We start from the raw sequence: 16211 nt of genomic DNA, 5'->3' as shown, positions 1-16211 counted from the left end.
CATGGAGGTACGATCGAACCGGCACAGACGGGCGGCCAGACGCCAAGAGAGCGCGGGGGTGTAAGGCAGCGCGCGGGGGGGCGAAGGCTGCGTTACGTCACTCGGTCGCATCCGGGTTCGCGAACGCCGCACGCGCCGCAGCCGCAGCTATTGTCAGCTAGTGCAGGTGGACCTCTCACTTTAGATTTTTTATCAATTTAAGAGGCTTAACTAGAAAACCAAGCCTAAAGCAGTGGACGGATTTCCAGATTTTCCAGAAATTGGCAACCAGGTTTTTTTATTATTTAGGCTTAGTTTAGCTATAGCTTCGTAACTACGTTCGAGTCATTAATTACAAATATCATTCAAATCAAGCATTTCAAAATTCAATGAAATGAGCAAAACGTGCGGCGAGCTGTGATAACGATACCAAAGCTCATTGTATGCTAAGTGAGCCGAAGTTTCAAACAATTTTCCTCACGAGCCGCGGAGAGGGGCTGTTGCTATGCGCTCGCGCGCCCGTGGCAATCGGAAATTGTCTAAATTCTAGGCCATCATGACTCTATCCCGCTCGCACTGCCTCAAATAACTGTGCAAGCGCAACATTTTATGCGTTAAAGTGCCATCTGTCAAAACGCTAGTTGACTTGCTCCGGATCAAAGTTTCGTGGTCGATAGTTAGTAATTCTTTCTTAGTTTTTCGCACGGTCATGAGTGATGTAACGACGAAAGCTATTCTCATTTCGATAGCAATCGCGAGGTACTAACAGGATGTAAAAGTCAAATCCTAGAAAAGTCTTGCGTTATTGCTTTATCAACGACTCAACATTTTATTGGCATTTTATTAGTGTTCGGCGATCGGCTCTATCTTTATACCAGCCATTAAAAGTTTGCTTCTTGAAATGCGTGTAGATAAGTGACCAGTGTCATTGTATCATACTAGGATAACTCTATCATAAAGTAAATGTATTTTCCTGTGCTACACAATGCATATAATTACCGCGATTGAAGATATAAAATAAATATTGGCCGAATAAAAGTTTTGACACTTTAAGTAGCTGGTTTTCGTGCTATTAAGATTACGGTCACTCGTCAAAGTATTGAATGACAGTCGGATATGACTGTGAAAGTATTATCAGCCAAGAATAAGGCAATAAATATTTTAGGCCGTATCTCGCGCAGTTTCTCCGATACATTGTGTAGTTATCTCTGGTTCGATTTATCGGCTGCCCGGGGAAAGCGACTGTCGGATAAACCTGGTGACGGCTACAATATGCCCACGATCAATTCTAACTCTATTTCTGTTATAAATTGGTATCTTTTTACAGAAGTAGGTATGAATAGTTAAGCAGAGCAGCGATAAATTCAATTTTTGTATTCTTTTGAACATAAGAACTTTTAAAGCTCTGTTTTCATTATGAGAAAATACACTTTCCCATAGTTGGTAAATGTATGACTATGAAGTAGTACTTATTACATACCTATAAGTTCTACCTTATTTGGTGTAAAGGCGCACCTCAATTAAATTAACAATTTTCTAATAGCTTTTTCACTTAGCTTTTTCTTTCAGCGTAGCGGTATTATGATCTATTGGCCACGTATTGGTAACGTACCCACATGTGTTACTTATTTGAATGAGAAGTAGGTATTGATTAGGTGGTTTTTACCAAATGTTACCAAATAAAGGATATTAAAAACATCTTCGTCTAAAAATAAAACACAGACATCAAAGACAGTATCCAATTATGAATCATTGCAACGGCCATTGACAGTGAAGGAAGGCGTAGGCTGGCAATAAAAAGATTACATTGTTAGATCAGTCGGACTCCAGCAATGTTCTATAGAGCGGCATAAAAGTAGAGTTAACAAATCATAGACTAAAACAGGTAGAATTCCGCAATAACGTCCGCGATGGAACGAGCTGGCAATGCTCCAATCGAGGCTAGTGCATTTTTCGCCAACTCCGAACTGGTTACCGAAAGTTGCGCGGACGCGTAACGGAATAGCATGGTGAGACTTAGGGTTGGCAGCAGAACCTTCTTGTGAGTAAAATCTCTACATCTGTTGAAGATGAAGCTGTTAATGACTGGTGATATTACTTAGTGCATGAACTTTTTGATTTTACCATGTCTCCATAGCTATTTAATTTACATTAGAACAGACTTCCTCCTAGGGCTAAAACTTCCTTTTCCAGCTACTTAGTAGAACAGTTACGCCAGAAGAAATATAATAGTATGTAAGTAGTTTCAGGCAAGAAGAAGATGATGATATTCCACTAAGTATAGGTACAAAGATGCCCTTTGAAGATAGATACTTACATGTAACCCAGTCAGCGCTCTGGGCTACAAAGTACCTACCAGATACCTAATCGACTTTTCTATACCTAGTCTTCGTTTTGGGTAGAGCCAGGCAGTATTGCCTTTTCGCTTGGCAACCCTACAGGCGAGAGGCGCGGGATCTCGCCGTGGGAAGAGGCAGTTCCGGCTGTGCCACTTGCGACACGCCTTTCACCGAGCAAGGTCGCGCCGCGGCCGCGCCACTTTCTTTTATATAACCGCGCTCGCGACCGGAATGCGACACCCAAATTTATAGCGGTGACGTCACGCGTGATTCACCGATGCCACCCGCTCCTAGGATTTACATACAGCCATGAAATAAACTAGTCGCCAATGTCACGGGATCGAAGAGACCAATCTGCTTATAGTCTTGTAGTTTGCTTATTGCTAACTCAACCGTTTTACGGGCAATAAACAGTAAAAATCTTTACACTTACTGCGAGGAAAGAACAGGCAATAAATAACTACGCGACGTGGAAAAGCGTTCATCGTTAGTAATCTCAAGTTCGTATAAGTAATTGTAAGCTTTAAATAATTTGCGAAGATTTTTTAACTAGTAAACAAAATTTTCTCCATCGCATACATAATCATAATAGGATTATGTTCAAATAGTTTTATGGATTTGATTCATTGCGCTGGAGCCTTAGAATTCCTGAAACCATGAACTGAAACTGTAAGTTTGCTATTGCTAGAAGATTCTAAGGCTCCAGCGCAATGAATCAAATCCATAAAACTATTTGAACATAATCCTATTATGATTATGTACTTATGCGATGGAGAAAATTTTGTTTAGGTACTAGTTAAAAAATCTTCGCAAATTATTTAAAGCTTACAATTACTTATACGAACTTGAGATTACTAACGATGAACGCTTTTCCACGTAGTTATTTATTGCCTGTTCTTTCCTCCCGATAAGTTGGGCGAATTCTCTTATTGTACACTTTTGTACATTAGAGAATTTTCTGGTCAAGTCCGTGATTTTCTGACGTTTCTCAGGTGGTAAAGAGATGGTTTCATTTAATCTTGTTACAGGAATCCACTTACCCTGGGTGCCGCAATAGTCTCAGGCAAGCATTCTTGCGCCGCGGCGTTCCCGAAACAGCTTTGGACCTCATGTTAGCATCTTTATCTAACAACACGATGAAACAGATCATGTTTAGCAATATATTCTCTCTTTGGCAGGGACTAAAGTCTTGAATATGGTTTTGTGCAATGGACCAGACCACAGACCAGACTGAAGGCTTCACCACAGAACATTAAGTAGCGTCACTCACGATTAGAGCTTTTGTATCATCATTACTTTTTACAGAATTCTTTAAGCTGCTGCTGATGACGACATCGTCGACATCTGATGTCGGGCTGCTGATTCAGCAGTGCCTAACGTATTTGTTAAAAAAAATATGCAGATGTAACTCTCCGAAACCATAGGCTATACCTACCTACTTACTGTAGGTAGTGCTACGAAAAATTTGCAGGAACCCACAGCTTAAAAACTTATCGCTTAACAATCAACTGGTACATGATGATTAGGTACAGCTTCTTAGACCATTCATCACGAAGATTCGATCAACCTGATTCACATAAGACATTAGCCTTACGGATGTTCAAATGTGAAGTGACTAAAGTGCGTTAGAAAGTGACACGCACATCCGGCAAGTACTGCCGGAACTGGGCGGCTGCCGCTTACATCATCGCGGGCGCAGCCAGATTGTCGTCATCGGCATTTGCTTTTTTTAATTGTTACTATGGCCTATTGCCGTCTTCTAGCTCTTACTGACCCATATAGGCTTTTAGCAGATCTAGTTGGCTGGTAACCAGAGCATATCTTGGTACAAGGCTTAAGGTCTGAAGTCCTGAGAAAACCAAAAATGAAAAGCGATCTTTAGGAGTAGAGTGGATCGGGGTTCCAATAATATTAACGGAATGCTGATTGTTATTGGGCACAATCGGGTTATTACTTACATAAACATACTAAGTCGTAGTGACTATATTTTAAAGCATTCGAAGTTCTAATCTACCCTACATCCAACATCCTATAAATTGTAGACCTGATTAATCTACTACGAGATCTTAGGATACTAGAAATGTTAAAGAAATGCTCAGTAGAGACCTTAGTAGAGAGAGGATACAAGATAAATATTTGATTTCTCCATAAAGTTAAATACCTTTTCGAAGGAAAATTATCATTATGGTTTTCTTACAAATTCTTAATTTTGTTTAATAATGTGGCCACTAGAAATTATGAACAGATTTCTTATTATAATAATGCCATCCCTTCTCCTAACTGAATAAATATTTTTCATTCCAAATTTTCTAAGATGAATAAAAGATTCCTATTGCCAACAAAGCAAATAAAAAAATGTTTCATACGTTCCGAAACGGAAGTTCCTTTCTTTTCTTCTTTTTTATTTAAAAAAGATGAAATATTTTTTTTATAAAGCCATTTGAAATTTTATTAATTTAGTACAAGATAATAAGTTCATAAGTTTATAACAGTGGTTAAAACAAAAATTATTTAAATGTTTTAATACTGGACTGAGGTTGATTGAAATGATTATGATTGTTTCGGACATTTAAACTGCCAACTGTCATTAATGTCATTCCCATTGTCCTGGAGTCGAGAATTGTCAAAATTGTTGCAATCGATGGCTTCTAAAAAAAACCACGCTCATAGTTTTGTGGTGATTATTCGTTCCTAGTACAAAATTAAGTCTGTTTTCATTTTCCAGTGCTTCGCTTAATCAGTACTTAAATAATCTCTTTATGATGTAAATTAGTAATAACCTCCTTCTATAATCTTGTGCATTTGACCTCGTGATGTTTGTTTGGTGCTTGTGAACGTCGTAATTCCTATTTCCATCACAACATCAGCTCAACGATGGAGCTGGCAAAAAGCCCTCGGAAAAAGTTGAAGAGCCCGGCTGCAGAAAATGTAAACTCCAAAACATCGGTGACGTGAGTGTTGTTCAGTAATTCAAAAATCTTGTGATCAAGTTTACCCCCTATTTATGGCTGTTCTATTGAAATTCGATCTCTTTTGACCAATTCTGCGTTGTAATGAGCATATTCTGGATAGAAAAGCGTCTAACTACGTATCCATGTTTCGTTCTTTGAAAGAGTTTGTAAATATCTATCAATCTACATTCTAGGTGTACCAATGTCCCTGAAGGATTGTTCGAAACAAGTGCAGCAAAGAAGCACTTCCTTAAATTTGGCCGTGTGCAGCAAATCCGACTATTTCCGAAGAGGCAAATGTGTATGGTTGAGTATGACCAGCCTAGTGCTGCGGAACGAGCAGTGCTTAATGCCGGAGCCTTCGATGGGTTTATGTTTGATGTCACACGCACAAAAGTCAGAGTGTACGTACTTTTTACTAACATTAATGCTATGATTATTCTTACAATGTCTATTTGAAATGGTAATAAATTCCCTTATTACAGGAGAAGAAAGAGTGTTAAGAAGGATGACGATCCAGATTGGGTTCCCGATTCTGAAGTAGAGGAAGAATTGTCAGCAATGGGTGGAGCTCCAACATACGAATTGAGGAAGCAAAGTAAAATACATAATATTTTATTCAAAATCAGGTTCTTAGTTTTAGCAATGTTAACCAAAAGTAATTATTTTATCAGGTGCAATCAAGCCCAAAATAATCATGAGATCACCTAAAACAACACCGAAGATTCCAGTTGTGAAAAAGCATCCATCCATGTAAGTATTCTTTTTATCAAACTAACATCATATCATAGACGTCAGGCCAGACTTGACGACCACAAATGGAACAGGACAAAAATTATTTGATAAAGATAATTGACACATTAACTAACCCACTAAACGCCAAACAAAATAAAGAGCGGTGAACGATTTCCGGCTAACTGTGACTGGGTCAGTGTTGCCACAGCAAAACTATTGCCAGAAACAAAAGAAATCTACCAAATAGTAGAAATGGACTTGAAAGTGATACTAGCAAAAATGGAAGAAATGAAAACAGACTTCAAGATGCAAAATGTAAAATTAGTTGAAAGTTTCAACACAAGCCTCTCAAAAACTATAGATGAAAAGCTGAAACCACTTTTGGAGGAGAATATAAAATTAAAAGAAGAAGTTCAAAACCTACAATCGCGAGTACAAGTCTTGGAAAGGGAAACTAGGAAAAACAACATTATATTACACGGAGTTCCTGAAAATGAAGCAAACGATAGTGACCTCAGGAATAAAGTAATAGAGATGTTAAATAAAATCTCCCAAAAAGTGGAAGGAATGCAAGACTGGGACAAGTGGGAAATCAGCAATGTGAGAAGACTTGGGAAGAAAAATACCGAGAAAAAGAGACCAATACTCATAACTCTTACACTGACATGGCGAAAGTACGAAGTCCTGAAAAACAATAAAAACTTTCCATCTGACATATATGCTACTGAAGACTACCCAAGGGATGTCCTTAAAAAAAGGAAAGAACTAAAAGAGAAAAAAGAGCAAGAAGAAAGGCAAGGGAAGATAGCGTTTATAAGATACGACAAACTTATAGTCAAGCATAGGGATGTGGATGAAGCTAAAAGGAAAAGATCACCATCTAAGTCACCAAAAGAAAATCAGAAAGACACTAAAAATATAACAGCTGCCCCTCCAAAAAAACTTAACAAGAGATTCGATACATTTCGAGCTAGACCGAACTCCGCCTCAAACGAAACCAGGAACGAATACAACCAATGCAACTCATCACACCGGAAACGAAAATTTAACTACAGTAAACGACAACAACATCTTACACAACAAAAACTCTCTCCCAATACGGCTGGTCACCGTGGGGGAAGTAGACCACCACCCTCCATCAAAATGATGGAGGAGGCTTTTACCCAAGTGGGGCCACAATCAAGAGAAATACTTAATTAATTTTAAATGAAACTGTAACAACTGTGGATTTATAAAGCTATAATAATAATAATAATTGACACATTATTTTGATGACAGGATGCAACCAGCTAGTGGGACTGAGTCACCCATCCCAATGCCTTCCATTCAGAGCAGCCTAAGCACTTTGGAAGCAGCATCTGAACTGCATCAGCTGAGGTCCCGAGTCTCATTAACCCCAGACGATCAATGGCGGACATTGGAAGCTAGGGACAGGTTAGAAATTTCATGACTTAATTTTAATACATTAAAATTTATCTGTAAAACTAAGCTATTTATTAGTAAAATATTTCATTTGTTAAGAAACTGAAGTGCCATTGAACATCAATGATGTGCCATTTCATTAGAAAACAATTTATTGTTTTTAAATACAGTGATATTTTTTTATAGAATTTTGAGAGGATGGGGCGGCGCTGGTTCCCGCGTTAAAGTAGGCGGCGCTACTATTGGGACATGTCAGGACATGTGTCCAGAGAAAGAATTGCTACACAGACAAGCTGAACGCCAGGTAAAGTCCAAGTTTAGTCCAAATATGCGATGTTTGTGAATACAAAATAAAGATGTTAATCATGACATGTGAAGAAGCCGTTTCGTAAAACTATGCATAAGCTATATGTTAGTTAAAACTAATATTATTTTGGTCTGTCAGGGTCTGTCCTACTTAAATAGTCTATTGATCATGCAATCATAGTTTCTCCCTTATCTTCTACCATTGCCACATTTCTCTGATCTGATGCCATCTATTTCTTTCTTTCCCCAGGTCATGACCCTAGAAACCGTGGTAGACTCGGACGGGCAGCTGGAGGCCTGGCGCGCCGTGAAGCAGTACAGCCGCAGCTCGGCCGACCAGGAGATCCCCATGTGCTACGAGCTACGTCCTGCGTCGGTACTAGCACGCACGTGCGCTTACCTGCTGCACGAGATCGCTGATACTAAGCGGCAGGTACGTGAGTTCTTTATTCTGGAACTGGAGTCAGTACCTATAGCCGCTGCTCGGCCGATCAGGAGATCCCCATGTGCTATGAGCTGCGCCCTGCGTCTGTACAAGCACGCACGTGCGCTTACCTTCTACACGAGATCGCCGATACTAAGCGGCAGGTACGTGAGTTCTTTATTCTGGAACTGGAGTCAGTACCTATAGCCGCAGCTCGGCCGACCAGGAGATCCCCATGTGCTACGAGCTACGTCCCGCGTCCGTACTAGCACGCACGTGCGCTTACCTTCTGCACGAGATCGCTGATACTAAGCGGCAGGTGAGTTAAGGCTTCTTAATTCTGAAGCCGTGTTGGAGGAGGGGCGTTGAGTCATTCTTATTCTGGATCCGATCCGATTCCCGTGTGTTACAAGCTGTGCCCTGCGCCCGTACTAGCACGCGCGTGCGCTTCTGCACGAGATCGCTGACACTAAGAGTAGGCGCACACCGTTGATTTTTAGTTGGCCGATAGTTGTGCCCGATTTTAATTTGTATGAAGAATCGGCCAAATCGAATCGGCGTAGTGTGCGCACTCCCATACATGCCCATACTGATCAACTGCCCGACTAAACTATCGGCCGACGAAAAATCAACGGTTTGCGCCTACTCTAATCGACAAGTATATTGTGTTCTATGATGTGGCGATGTTGCTAAATAAAAATATTGTTTCAGGTGTCACTGGCCGATTGGTTTCATTTCATGTGGGATCGGTTTCGAGGGATTCGGAAGGATATCACTCAACAGGCATTGTGTTGTGCAGGTAAAAAACGAATACAATATGCAATTATTAGGTATAATGTGTATTTTAGTTCGAATTTGACGGCTCATAAAATTAAGTACATTATTCTGCAAAAATAATCCCTATTTTAATAGTGTATTAAAACTAATTTCCAGTATCAATAAACCTGGTGGAAATGTGCGCCCGTTTCCACGCGCATTGCGCCGCCAGTCTGGCAGACTTGGAACACACGCAGTTCGACCAGAAACTGAACACCGACAACTTAACCAAGTGTCTGCAGACCCTCAAACATATGTATGCCGACGTGGGTCCTGAAAGCAAGCCCAATGAAGCCGAGTTCAGAGGATATATCGCGCTACTTAACTTGGGCGATGCAAATTTCTGGTGGGAGGTCAGTAATAACTTATAATGTTAGTTTCATCATTTGCCACCTTGTTTATTTCACTCACTACGACAATGTACCTCCTGCGGAATTTGAAATCATTTGCAGACTATATTTTAGCTACTGTCTAGATTAAGGCGATTAGAGTCCTCAATGACCTTGGGCGTTTGACCTTCACGCCACGCGAAACACCCGCGCACCCCGCACGAAAACTCCGATTTGACACCGATCAAAATTACACGGGCATAGGTAGATACAGAATAGAAGCTCTTTTTTCATTACATTACTGCCTATTATTTTAAACTTGAATTGATGAACCTTGATGTCGGTGTCATTTAACTCAGGCGTAAAGGTATTTAATAAAAATAACACATTCCATGAACATTTTGTACGGGATATTTTTTTTTCGTAAATTTTCTAATGTTTTTGTCGGTTCAGCCGTTCTCGAAATTTGAACATGTAATATGTAGGTAACTTCGGGTGGAATCTTGCAAGCTGAATTTGTTAGACCAACTTCCTGACGACAACTGTAGGTATTGGAACACATAGTAGTAGATATTGTCTATGGTTTAAAAAAGCAAATGTTTCTTCTTTTGTCTATTGTCATTCTCTTTGTGTCACTTATGAAGAATAAAGTGTTTAATCTCGTCTTTTTATTAGAAATCCTTTAACAACTGATTAAGTTAAAATTTTGGATATACATGTAATTCGGATGACAATGCAATATTGTGATGACATGGAGTCGATCTGATGATAGAGCTAGAATGCCAGTGGCCCCCAACTCCGGGATTAAACGATTCCATCGAGTTTAGGCTCGTTTGATTTGTATTTATTTATTTATATAAATATAAGTAAGTAATATTATGTAAGTAAACTACTTTAAAAATCACGAGTACCTACCTACTTCAATTCTCAAAGGCAAACAGGGTCTGATGATGGAGCTGGAATGTGGCCGTAGGAATAGGCTAGTTTCTTAAAAAAACACTTTTAGTCTGTCAATTACACTATCAAAAAATATTGGACACGGGATATTTTTATTTGTCAACAAACAAGTAATTACGAAGTTATGATGCGATGAAATTCCGCGTGACGTCACAAATCGCAACAATTTTAAGCACGCCTTAACGTCAAGTGCCTCTTCTGAACTTTGGCGCGCTTTATCTCTTTAAATTTTCATAAGTTTAAAAAAGTGAAAAATACATTTAAAGTATTTTTTTGGTAAGTTGACCGACGGACTAATTCAAACTCTTGCTTTACCCAGGAAACATCCCTATTCTTCGAAATTATTACGAGCTACATAACGAAAAATCTTTGCTACTACGCCGCAGCAAATTCCGTATCATAAATAATAAAATTAATTAAAAGAAAAAAACCTTTTTTTTTAAACAAGTTTTTGTATGCTAATAATTTTAGTTTCATGACATGCTCCCAAAATTCATCATCTTATACGAGGATTTCAGTTTTTACCGACGAGACTTTTTATAATTAAAAAGTTAGTAGTTAGTTAGTTAAGTATAGCCTATAGGTACGTTTCATGGTCAGGTAATTTAGGGAAGTTTATTTGCACTTAACATGAAAAATATGGTATCAATGTACTGTGTACCTATGCACCTTCAGTGGCAACAACAAGGTCTATTGAGTACCTATAGTCTACTAAAGGCATGAACTAAATTAATTTTCACCAAAAATTAAAACCAACTCCAAAACGAATCACCAAAAGGTAGGCTGTCACCGACTCCGAAAATATCAATCATGATATACGGGAATTTGTAATCAGTATCCACATTTTTTAATAAGCTCTATAGAACAATTTATCAATACCACTTTATCTTATTTTTTTAACTGTGGTATTTTCGCGAAGAAACATATTGAAAATCTAATTCTAAATGGCCCATTTGCGCCGAGCCTAAGTATGAAAAATATAAATTTTTTTCTTCACGTAAATCGATTAAGTTACTGATTCTGACTCGCTCCTAATTTGGATACTGATTGCAAAGGCCTAGTAAATAAATAACGGAATATATTTTCAACTTTTACTTATCTAGTGCCGTTTTTTTTGGAGTCGATTTTTTTACACTAATAGATTCTATTTAGGTAGATAATAGTGTCCGAGCATGCCTTAATTCAATCGTATCGTCTGACTGAACGTGCTCTATGAACAACTCTGACATAAAAACTATTGTCAAACAAAGACTAGGTTGCACCATCTTATTTTAAATTTGACAAAAGTCAAAAATCTGTCAAACTCCATACAAAAAAACACCGGTTATCGCCAAAGCTACGGTCAAAGTTAGGTCACGTCAGGTGGTGCAACTCAGCCAAAGAAAAAATTCATTTTGATCGCTAATGTCAGTTTGCAGCGACTGACACAACCTCCCCGTCTGAAGGCCAGCGGCCGACTGCCGCCCGCACCCCGCGAAGGCCCCCTCAACAGCAAAACGTTCGGAATTTATCAAAAGTAAAATTTATGAATGAAAGTAATGTTCCATTGAAAAACGCAACGTGTCATTTAAAGATTAAAGAATTCCTAATCTATTCGTGCAAAAATCTTTTAAATTAACATAGCCGTTTTGGAGGAGTAGGGAATTTAAGTAAAAAATCGATGTCCCGTATTTATTTTTTTAATCCAAAACAAAGAGACGTAGCGAAAATTCAAACGTCACAAATGTAGTCCTTGAACTGTTGTATAACATATATTTTTTTCAACTATTTCTGTCTAGCAGTAAAAGAGGAGTAGGCTTTACAAAATGCCCATTTGACGCGGATTGAGGACTCTAATCGCCTTAAGATACAAACAACAACAATCAAACTTCTTACAAATTCAATGTTTTCTTTACAGATAAAACAGCTGCCCCGCCACATCCAGAAGTCGGAGCCGTTAGCGTTTGCCACGCAAGTGTTCAATGCTATTGACAACAATAACTATGTCAGATTTTTCCGGCTCGTCCATGAAAAGGCCACCTACTTACAAGCTTGCATTTTGTTGAGATATTTCAACGATGTACGGGCTAGGGCTCTCGCAAGGATAGTCAAAGCGTACGCCCCGCGAGGCACCTCGAAATACCCCGCTGAAGACATGATGAACGCGCTGGCTTTCGAATCTGTCGAGAGCATGAAGTGTTTCATAAACCATTACGGATTAAGTTTCTCTCGCGATGAGGAACTTTCGATACTTCTAAACAGAAACCATTTCATAGAAGATAGCGATCCATATCCTATGTCGAGAGCCATATCGCTGATCGAGTCCAAACGGAACTGCAAGGTGGGAGAAGTTATTGCTGGCGGTCAACTCCCGAGTGCAGACTACAAAAACCATGTCCTATACACAAGTTTTACAAGAGATGGAAAATTAAAAGAATCCGCGTTACTTGCTGAAGAACAAGGTTATAATACTATGAACGACAGCAACAAAGATATCAATTCTTTAAAGGAAGAAATCAGAAGACTATCTCAAACCAGAAAAGGCGAGATAAATACAGAACAGCCAACTAAAGTGCACCTATTTATTAAACCAGAATCTAAGACGTTGAGTCCTGGTAAATCTTTGAGTACATTTATTGCTCCTGCAGAAGTTAAATCTCCGCCTAAAGTATTCTCATTCAAGCCTGCAATACCTGTTGCGTCTACGGACATAATCAAGAATTCACCGGAAAAGATATTTCAGAATAATGCAAAAAATGTATTCTCATTTTCAAAGCCTCAAGAGTCTGCAGGTTCTGGTTTATTTTCAAGCAATAATTCTGCTAATCTATTTAAACCGCCAGAAGGGCGCAGTGTATTCGAACAAAAGGTTGAAAATAAATCTCTTTTTGCTAAAAGTGATGCAGTCAATGATAACAATAATCCATTCAAGATTAGTCAAAATGTATTTAAAGTACCAGAAAGCAAGTCTGATGCATCTAATATATTTAAGCAACCAGAAAATGCTAAGTCTGTGTTTGGACAATTACCGAAACAAAATAAGTCTGCAGAAAGCATTTTTGCCAAAGCAAAAGACAGCATTCCATTTGACCAACCAGACAGCACGGTGGAATCCAACAATGCTAGTATATTCGGAAAACCGTTTGCAAATAAAGAGTCTGAAAATGATCCAAAAAATATTTTCAAAAGTGTCGTCAAATCTAACACGTTCATGGCTGCCGACAAAAATATTTTTTCCAGTGCAGATGGTTTTGGCATGAAAAAATCTTTATTCTCAACTAACGGTGATGTGCCCAATAACAAATTGTCGCCAGGCAGTTTATTCAAGAGTGCATTAAATCCCCAAAATGGTACAACAGATAGCAAGCTTTATTCTATATTTCCAACCAAAAATAAAGGCCCATCAGTGGCAGCGAATATATTTCAATCAGTTGCAAATGCAAATGAACAAAGCTCGGTTTATGATTTTAAAGAAGATGAAGGTCAAGGTGACCAACAGCAAATAGAAAACGATAAGAGATTAAAAGAGGCCGAAATGATGATTCAAGAACAACTCAGAAAACAAGAAGAGGAGAGAATTGAAGCAATTAAACGGCAAGAGGAAGTAAGGCGAAAAGAAGAAGAAAGGCGAAAAGAGGAGGAGAGGCGGAAAGAGGAAGAGAGGCGTAAAGAAGAAATGCGACGGAAACAAGAAGAACAGAGACAGCTCGAAGAGAAACGCAGAAAGGAAGAAGAACGGAGGAAGCAAGAAGAACTTCGAAGAAAGATTGAAGAGGAAAAGAAAGCTGAATTGAAGAGATTAGAGGAAGAACGCAAATTTAAAGAAAGAGTGGAAAAGGAATCATCAGAAGTCACAAATGAATTGATCAACGAAATTAATGATGAAACTATATTAGTCGTAATGAAAGAAGAGAAAGAAAAGTTTGATAACTTAATGTCTTATGCTGATGATGTAACTGAAGAAGTATTATCGAATTTGTGTGATGAAATGTGCCATTCGGAAATGAAAGCTGAAAAGTTTTGGACTGATAAACTAATGAAGAAATGGTTTCACGTATGGCGGAAACAACTGAGGATTAATCTTAAAAGAAGAAGTCTTCTGGAGGACACGCCTGTATGGTTAACTGACAGGACTCCACTGGAAGAGGCGCAGAGTCTTCGCCGATTTGTAGAAAATGCTGCTCTTAAAAACATGAACTCAATTCACAGGGGCTACAAGTTCTCTGGAGAACTGAAGCAACTGCCTCCACCAGAACCATTTAACTTAATGGAGATCATAAAATCACCTTTATTAAAGCGTATGAAACAAATCAATTACCCATACGATAAATGTTTCTTTTGGAAACTTACATTAGTATCACCTGGTGCTATGAAATGGCTTTACAAAAAAATTGAAATCGAAAAGTGGTTGTTAGATGCGTTTAGTGATAAAAAGAAACATGCCTCAGATAATCTGGTGCAAGTTGGGAAACAATCATGGAATAATTTGATGGATTTCGCTATTTCAGTTAGCTTGATAAACGCTGAGAAAAATAACTGTAGTACTGAAGCTATTGAAGGTACTAACGGCCTGTTGTTCTATGCTACAGAAAAAGATTTTCAGTTTAGTAATTTTTCAGGAAAAGTAGAAGTTACATTGAAAAACAAGCATCCATATCAGATTGTGCCAGTTGCTATTATTATGCCAAAATTAGAGGAAATGCGTGAATACAATGTACTTGAATCGTCGCTGACACGCCTAATCCAAAACAATGTCATATCTGCATTTAAAATATTTGTAATAGATCATACAAATATCTCGGAGTCATTAAATATAGCAACTAAGTCAGCCATGAAATGGCTGGCTAAGAAGTACCCACCAAACCCACCTCTCGAAATAGACTTTCTGAAGTCTATTTGCCAGAGATATCTGGGAAATGAAATATGGTGCCGTTTGAAAACGGAGAGTGATGGCCGTGTCAAAATGATTCTCAGAGATCTACAAAAACTAGTCCAGTGCTATAATATAGCTGTAGATAAGTTGACAGCTTTAATTACAAATGAAGATTTGTTTAATTATTCCTCATTTCCGCTGGAATTCAAAGTTTACTTAGACGAAAATTCTCCATATCCAAAGCCCTACGAATTCATTCCCAGTAGCGCCAAGACCTCGGAAAATGTTACGGCAATCAGAAACTTGATGAATCGGCTAAAACTGCCTTATCCCTCGTCCCAGTTTTATCCTACGAGTGTGTGCAGTATGCAGCAGGAAATCCGTAAATATTGCAACCAGATTGGTTGGTTCGAGAACCCAGAGCAAGTAGTGTGTAAAGTCGTGGCGCTGTTGCCAAATCAGTTCGCAGACCTCGCCATGCCTCGTGACCAGTTCAATATGCTCTTTGCCCATTATGATCTCATAGATATCTTAAATATTATAGTGTACGAAAAAATAAATGGACTTAATACTTTTGAAAACCGATACGCCATATATGATAGATCAACACTAGATGACTATCGCAACTCTCATTGGCTGCACAGCATAGATATTATTGCGAACCTGAAACATAAACCTGAAGAAAGCGATGATGATATTGATATATTGATTGAAGCTAAACGACGGAAGATTGCTGTGGATTCAATGGAGTATTTGATGTTAGAAGATAAAGATAGTACAATAGTAGAAGAAAATATTAAAGCTACTGATGAAAGTATTTCTAGGTACAATAATTGTTCTGAAGCTGTTAAACAGTTAGAACAACAGATTGAGGATGAAAGGAAAAAGTCTATGGAACTTGAGAACTTGCTAAGGCTTGCTTTGTCTGATGTGTAGTAAAGTATAAATTGTATTGATCCATGTACTTTTTGTGATGTCATATTTTTGTAATTTAAAATATTGTTGATTAAATTGATTATATTTCCATGAAATGGTATTATTTTATACTAGCTTTCCGCCAGCGTGGAATTTTGTCTGTCACAGAAAAACTTTATCGCGCTC

The 16211-nt window shown here is 38.5% G+C and overlaps 1 protein-coding gene across 1 annotated transcript; it reads left to right on the top strand.

Annotated features, from left to right (window-relative positions):
- Window positions 1-4925: 4925 nt before the first annotated feature.
- Window positions 4926-16141, top strand: LOC135075228 (uncharacterized). The gene is made up of 10 exons (XM_063969597.1): window positions 4926-5269; window positions 5464-5673; window positions 5755-5867; window positions 5944-6022; window positions 7283-7438; window positions 7613-7730; window positions 7983-8165; window positions 8868-8955; window positions 9090-9325; window positions 12156-16141. Exons 1-10 carry the CDS (start codon window positions 5193-5195, stop codon window positions 16044-16046), a joined length of 5151 nt encoding a protein of 1716 aa, XP_063825667.1. The 5' UTR covers window positions 4926-5192; the 3' UTR covers window positions 16047-16141.
- Window positions 16142-16211: the final 70 nt, after the last annotated feature.

This window comes from Ostrinia nubilalis, chromosome 10 (genome assembly GCF_963855985.1).
Source record: "Ostrinia nubilalis chromosome 10, ilOstNubi1.1, whole genome shotgun sequence".
In the NCBI taxonomy this organism is placed as follows: Eukaryota; Metazoa; Arthropoda; class Insecta; order Lepidoptera; family Crambidae; genus Ostrinia; species Ostrinia nubilalis.
The sequence above is the reverse complement of the archived record's forward strand: the minus strand, read 5'-3'. Positions and strand labels throughout refer to the sequence as shown.

Coding starts and splice junctions, on each gene's coding strand:
- LOC135075228 (XM_063969597.1), top strand. CDS start 5,193: ATGGAGCTGGCAAAAAGCCCTCGGAAAAAGTTGAAGAGCCCGGCTGCA. Junction 5,270..5,463: donor AACTCCAAAACATCGGTGAC/GTGAGTGTTGTT, acceptor TCTACATTCTAG/GTGTACCAATGTCCCTGAAG. Junction 5,868..5,943: donor ATACGAATTGAGGAAGCAAA/GTAAAATACATA, acceptor TTATTTTATCAG/GTGCAATCAAGCCCAAAATA.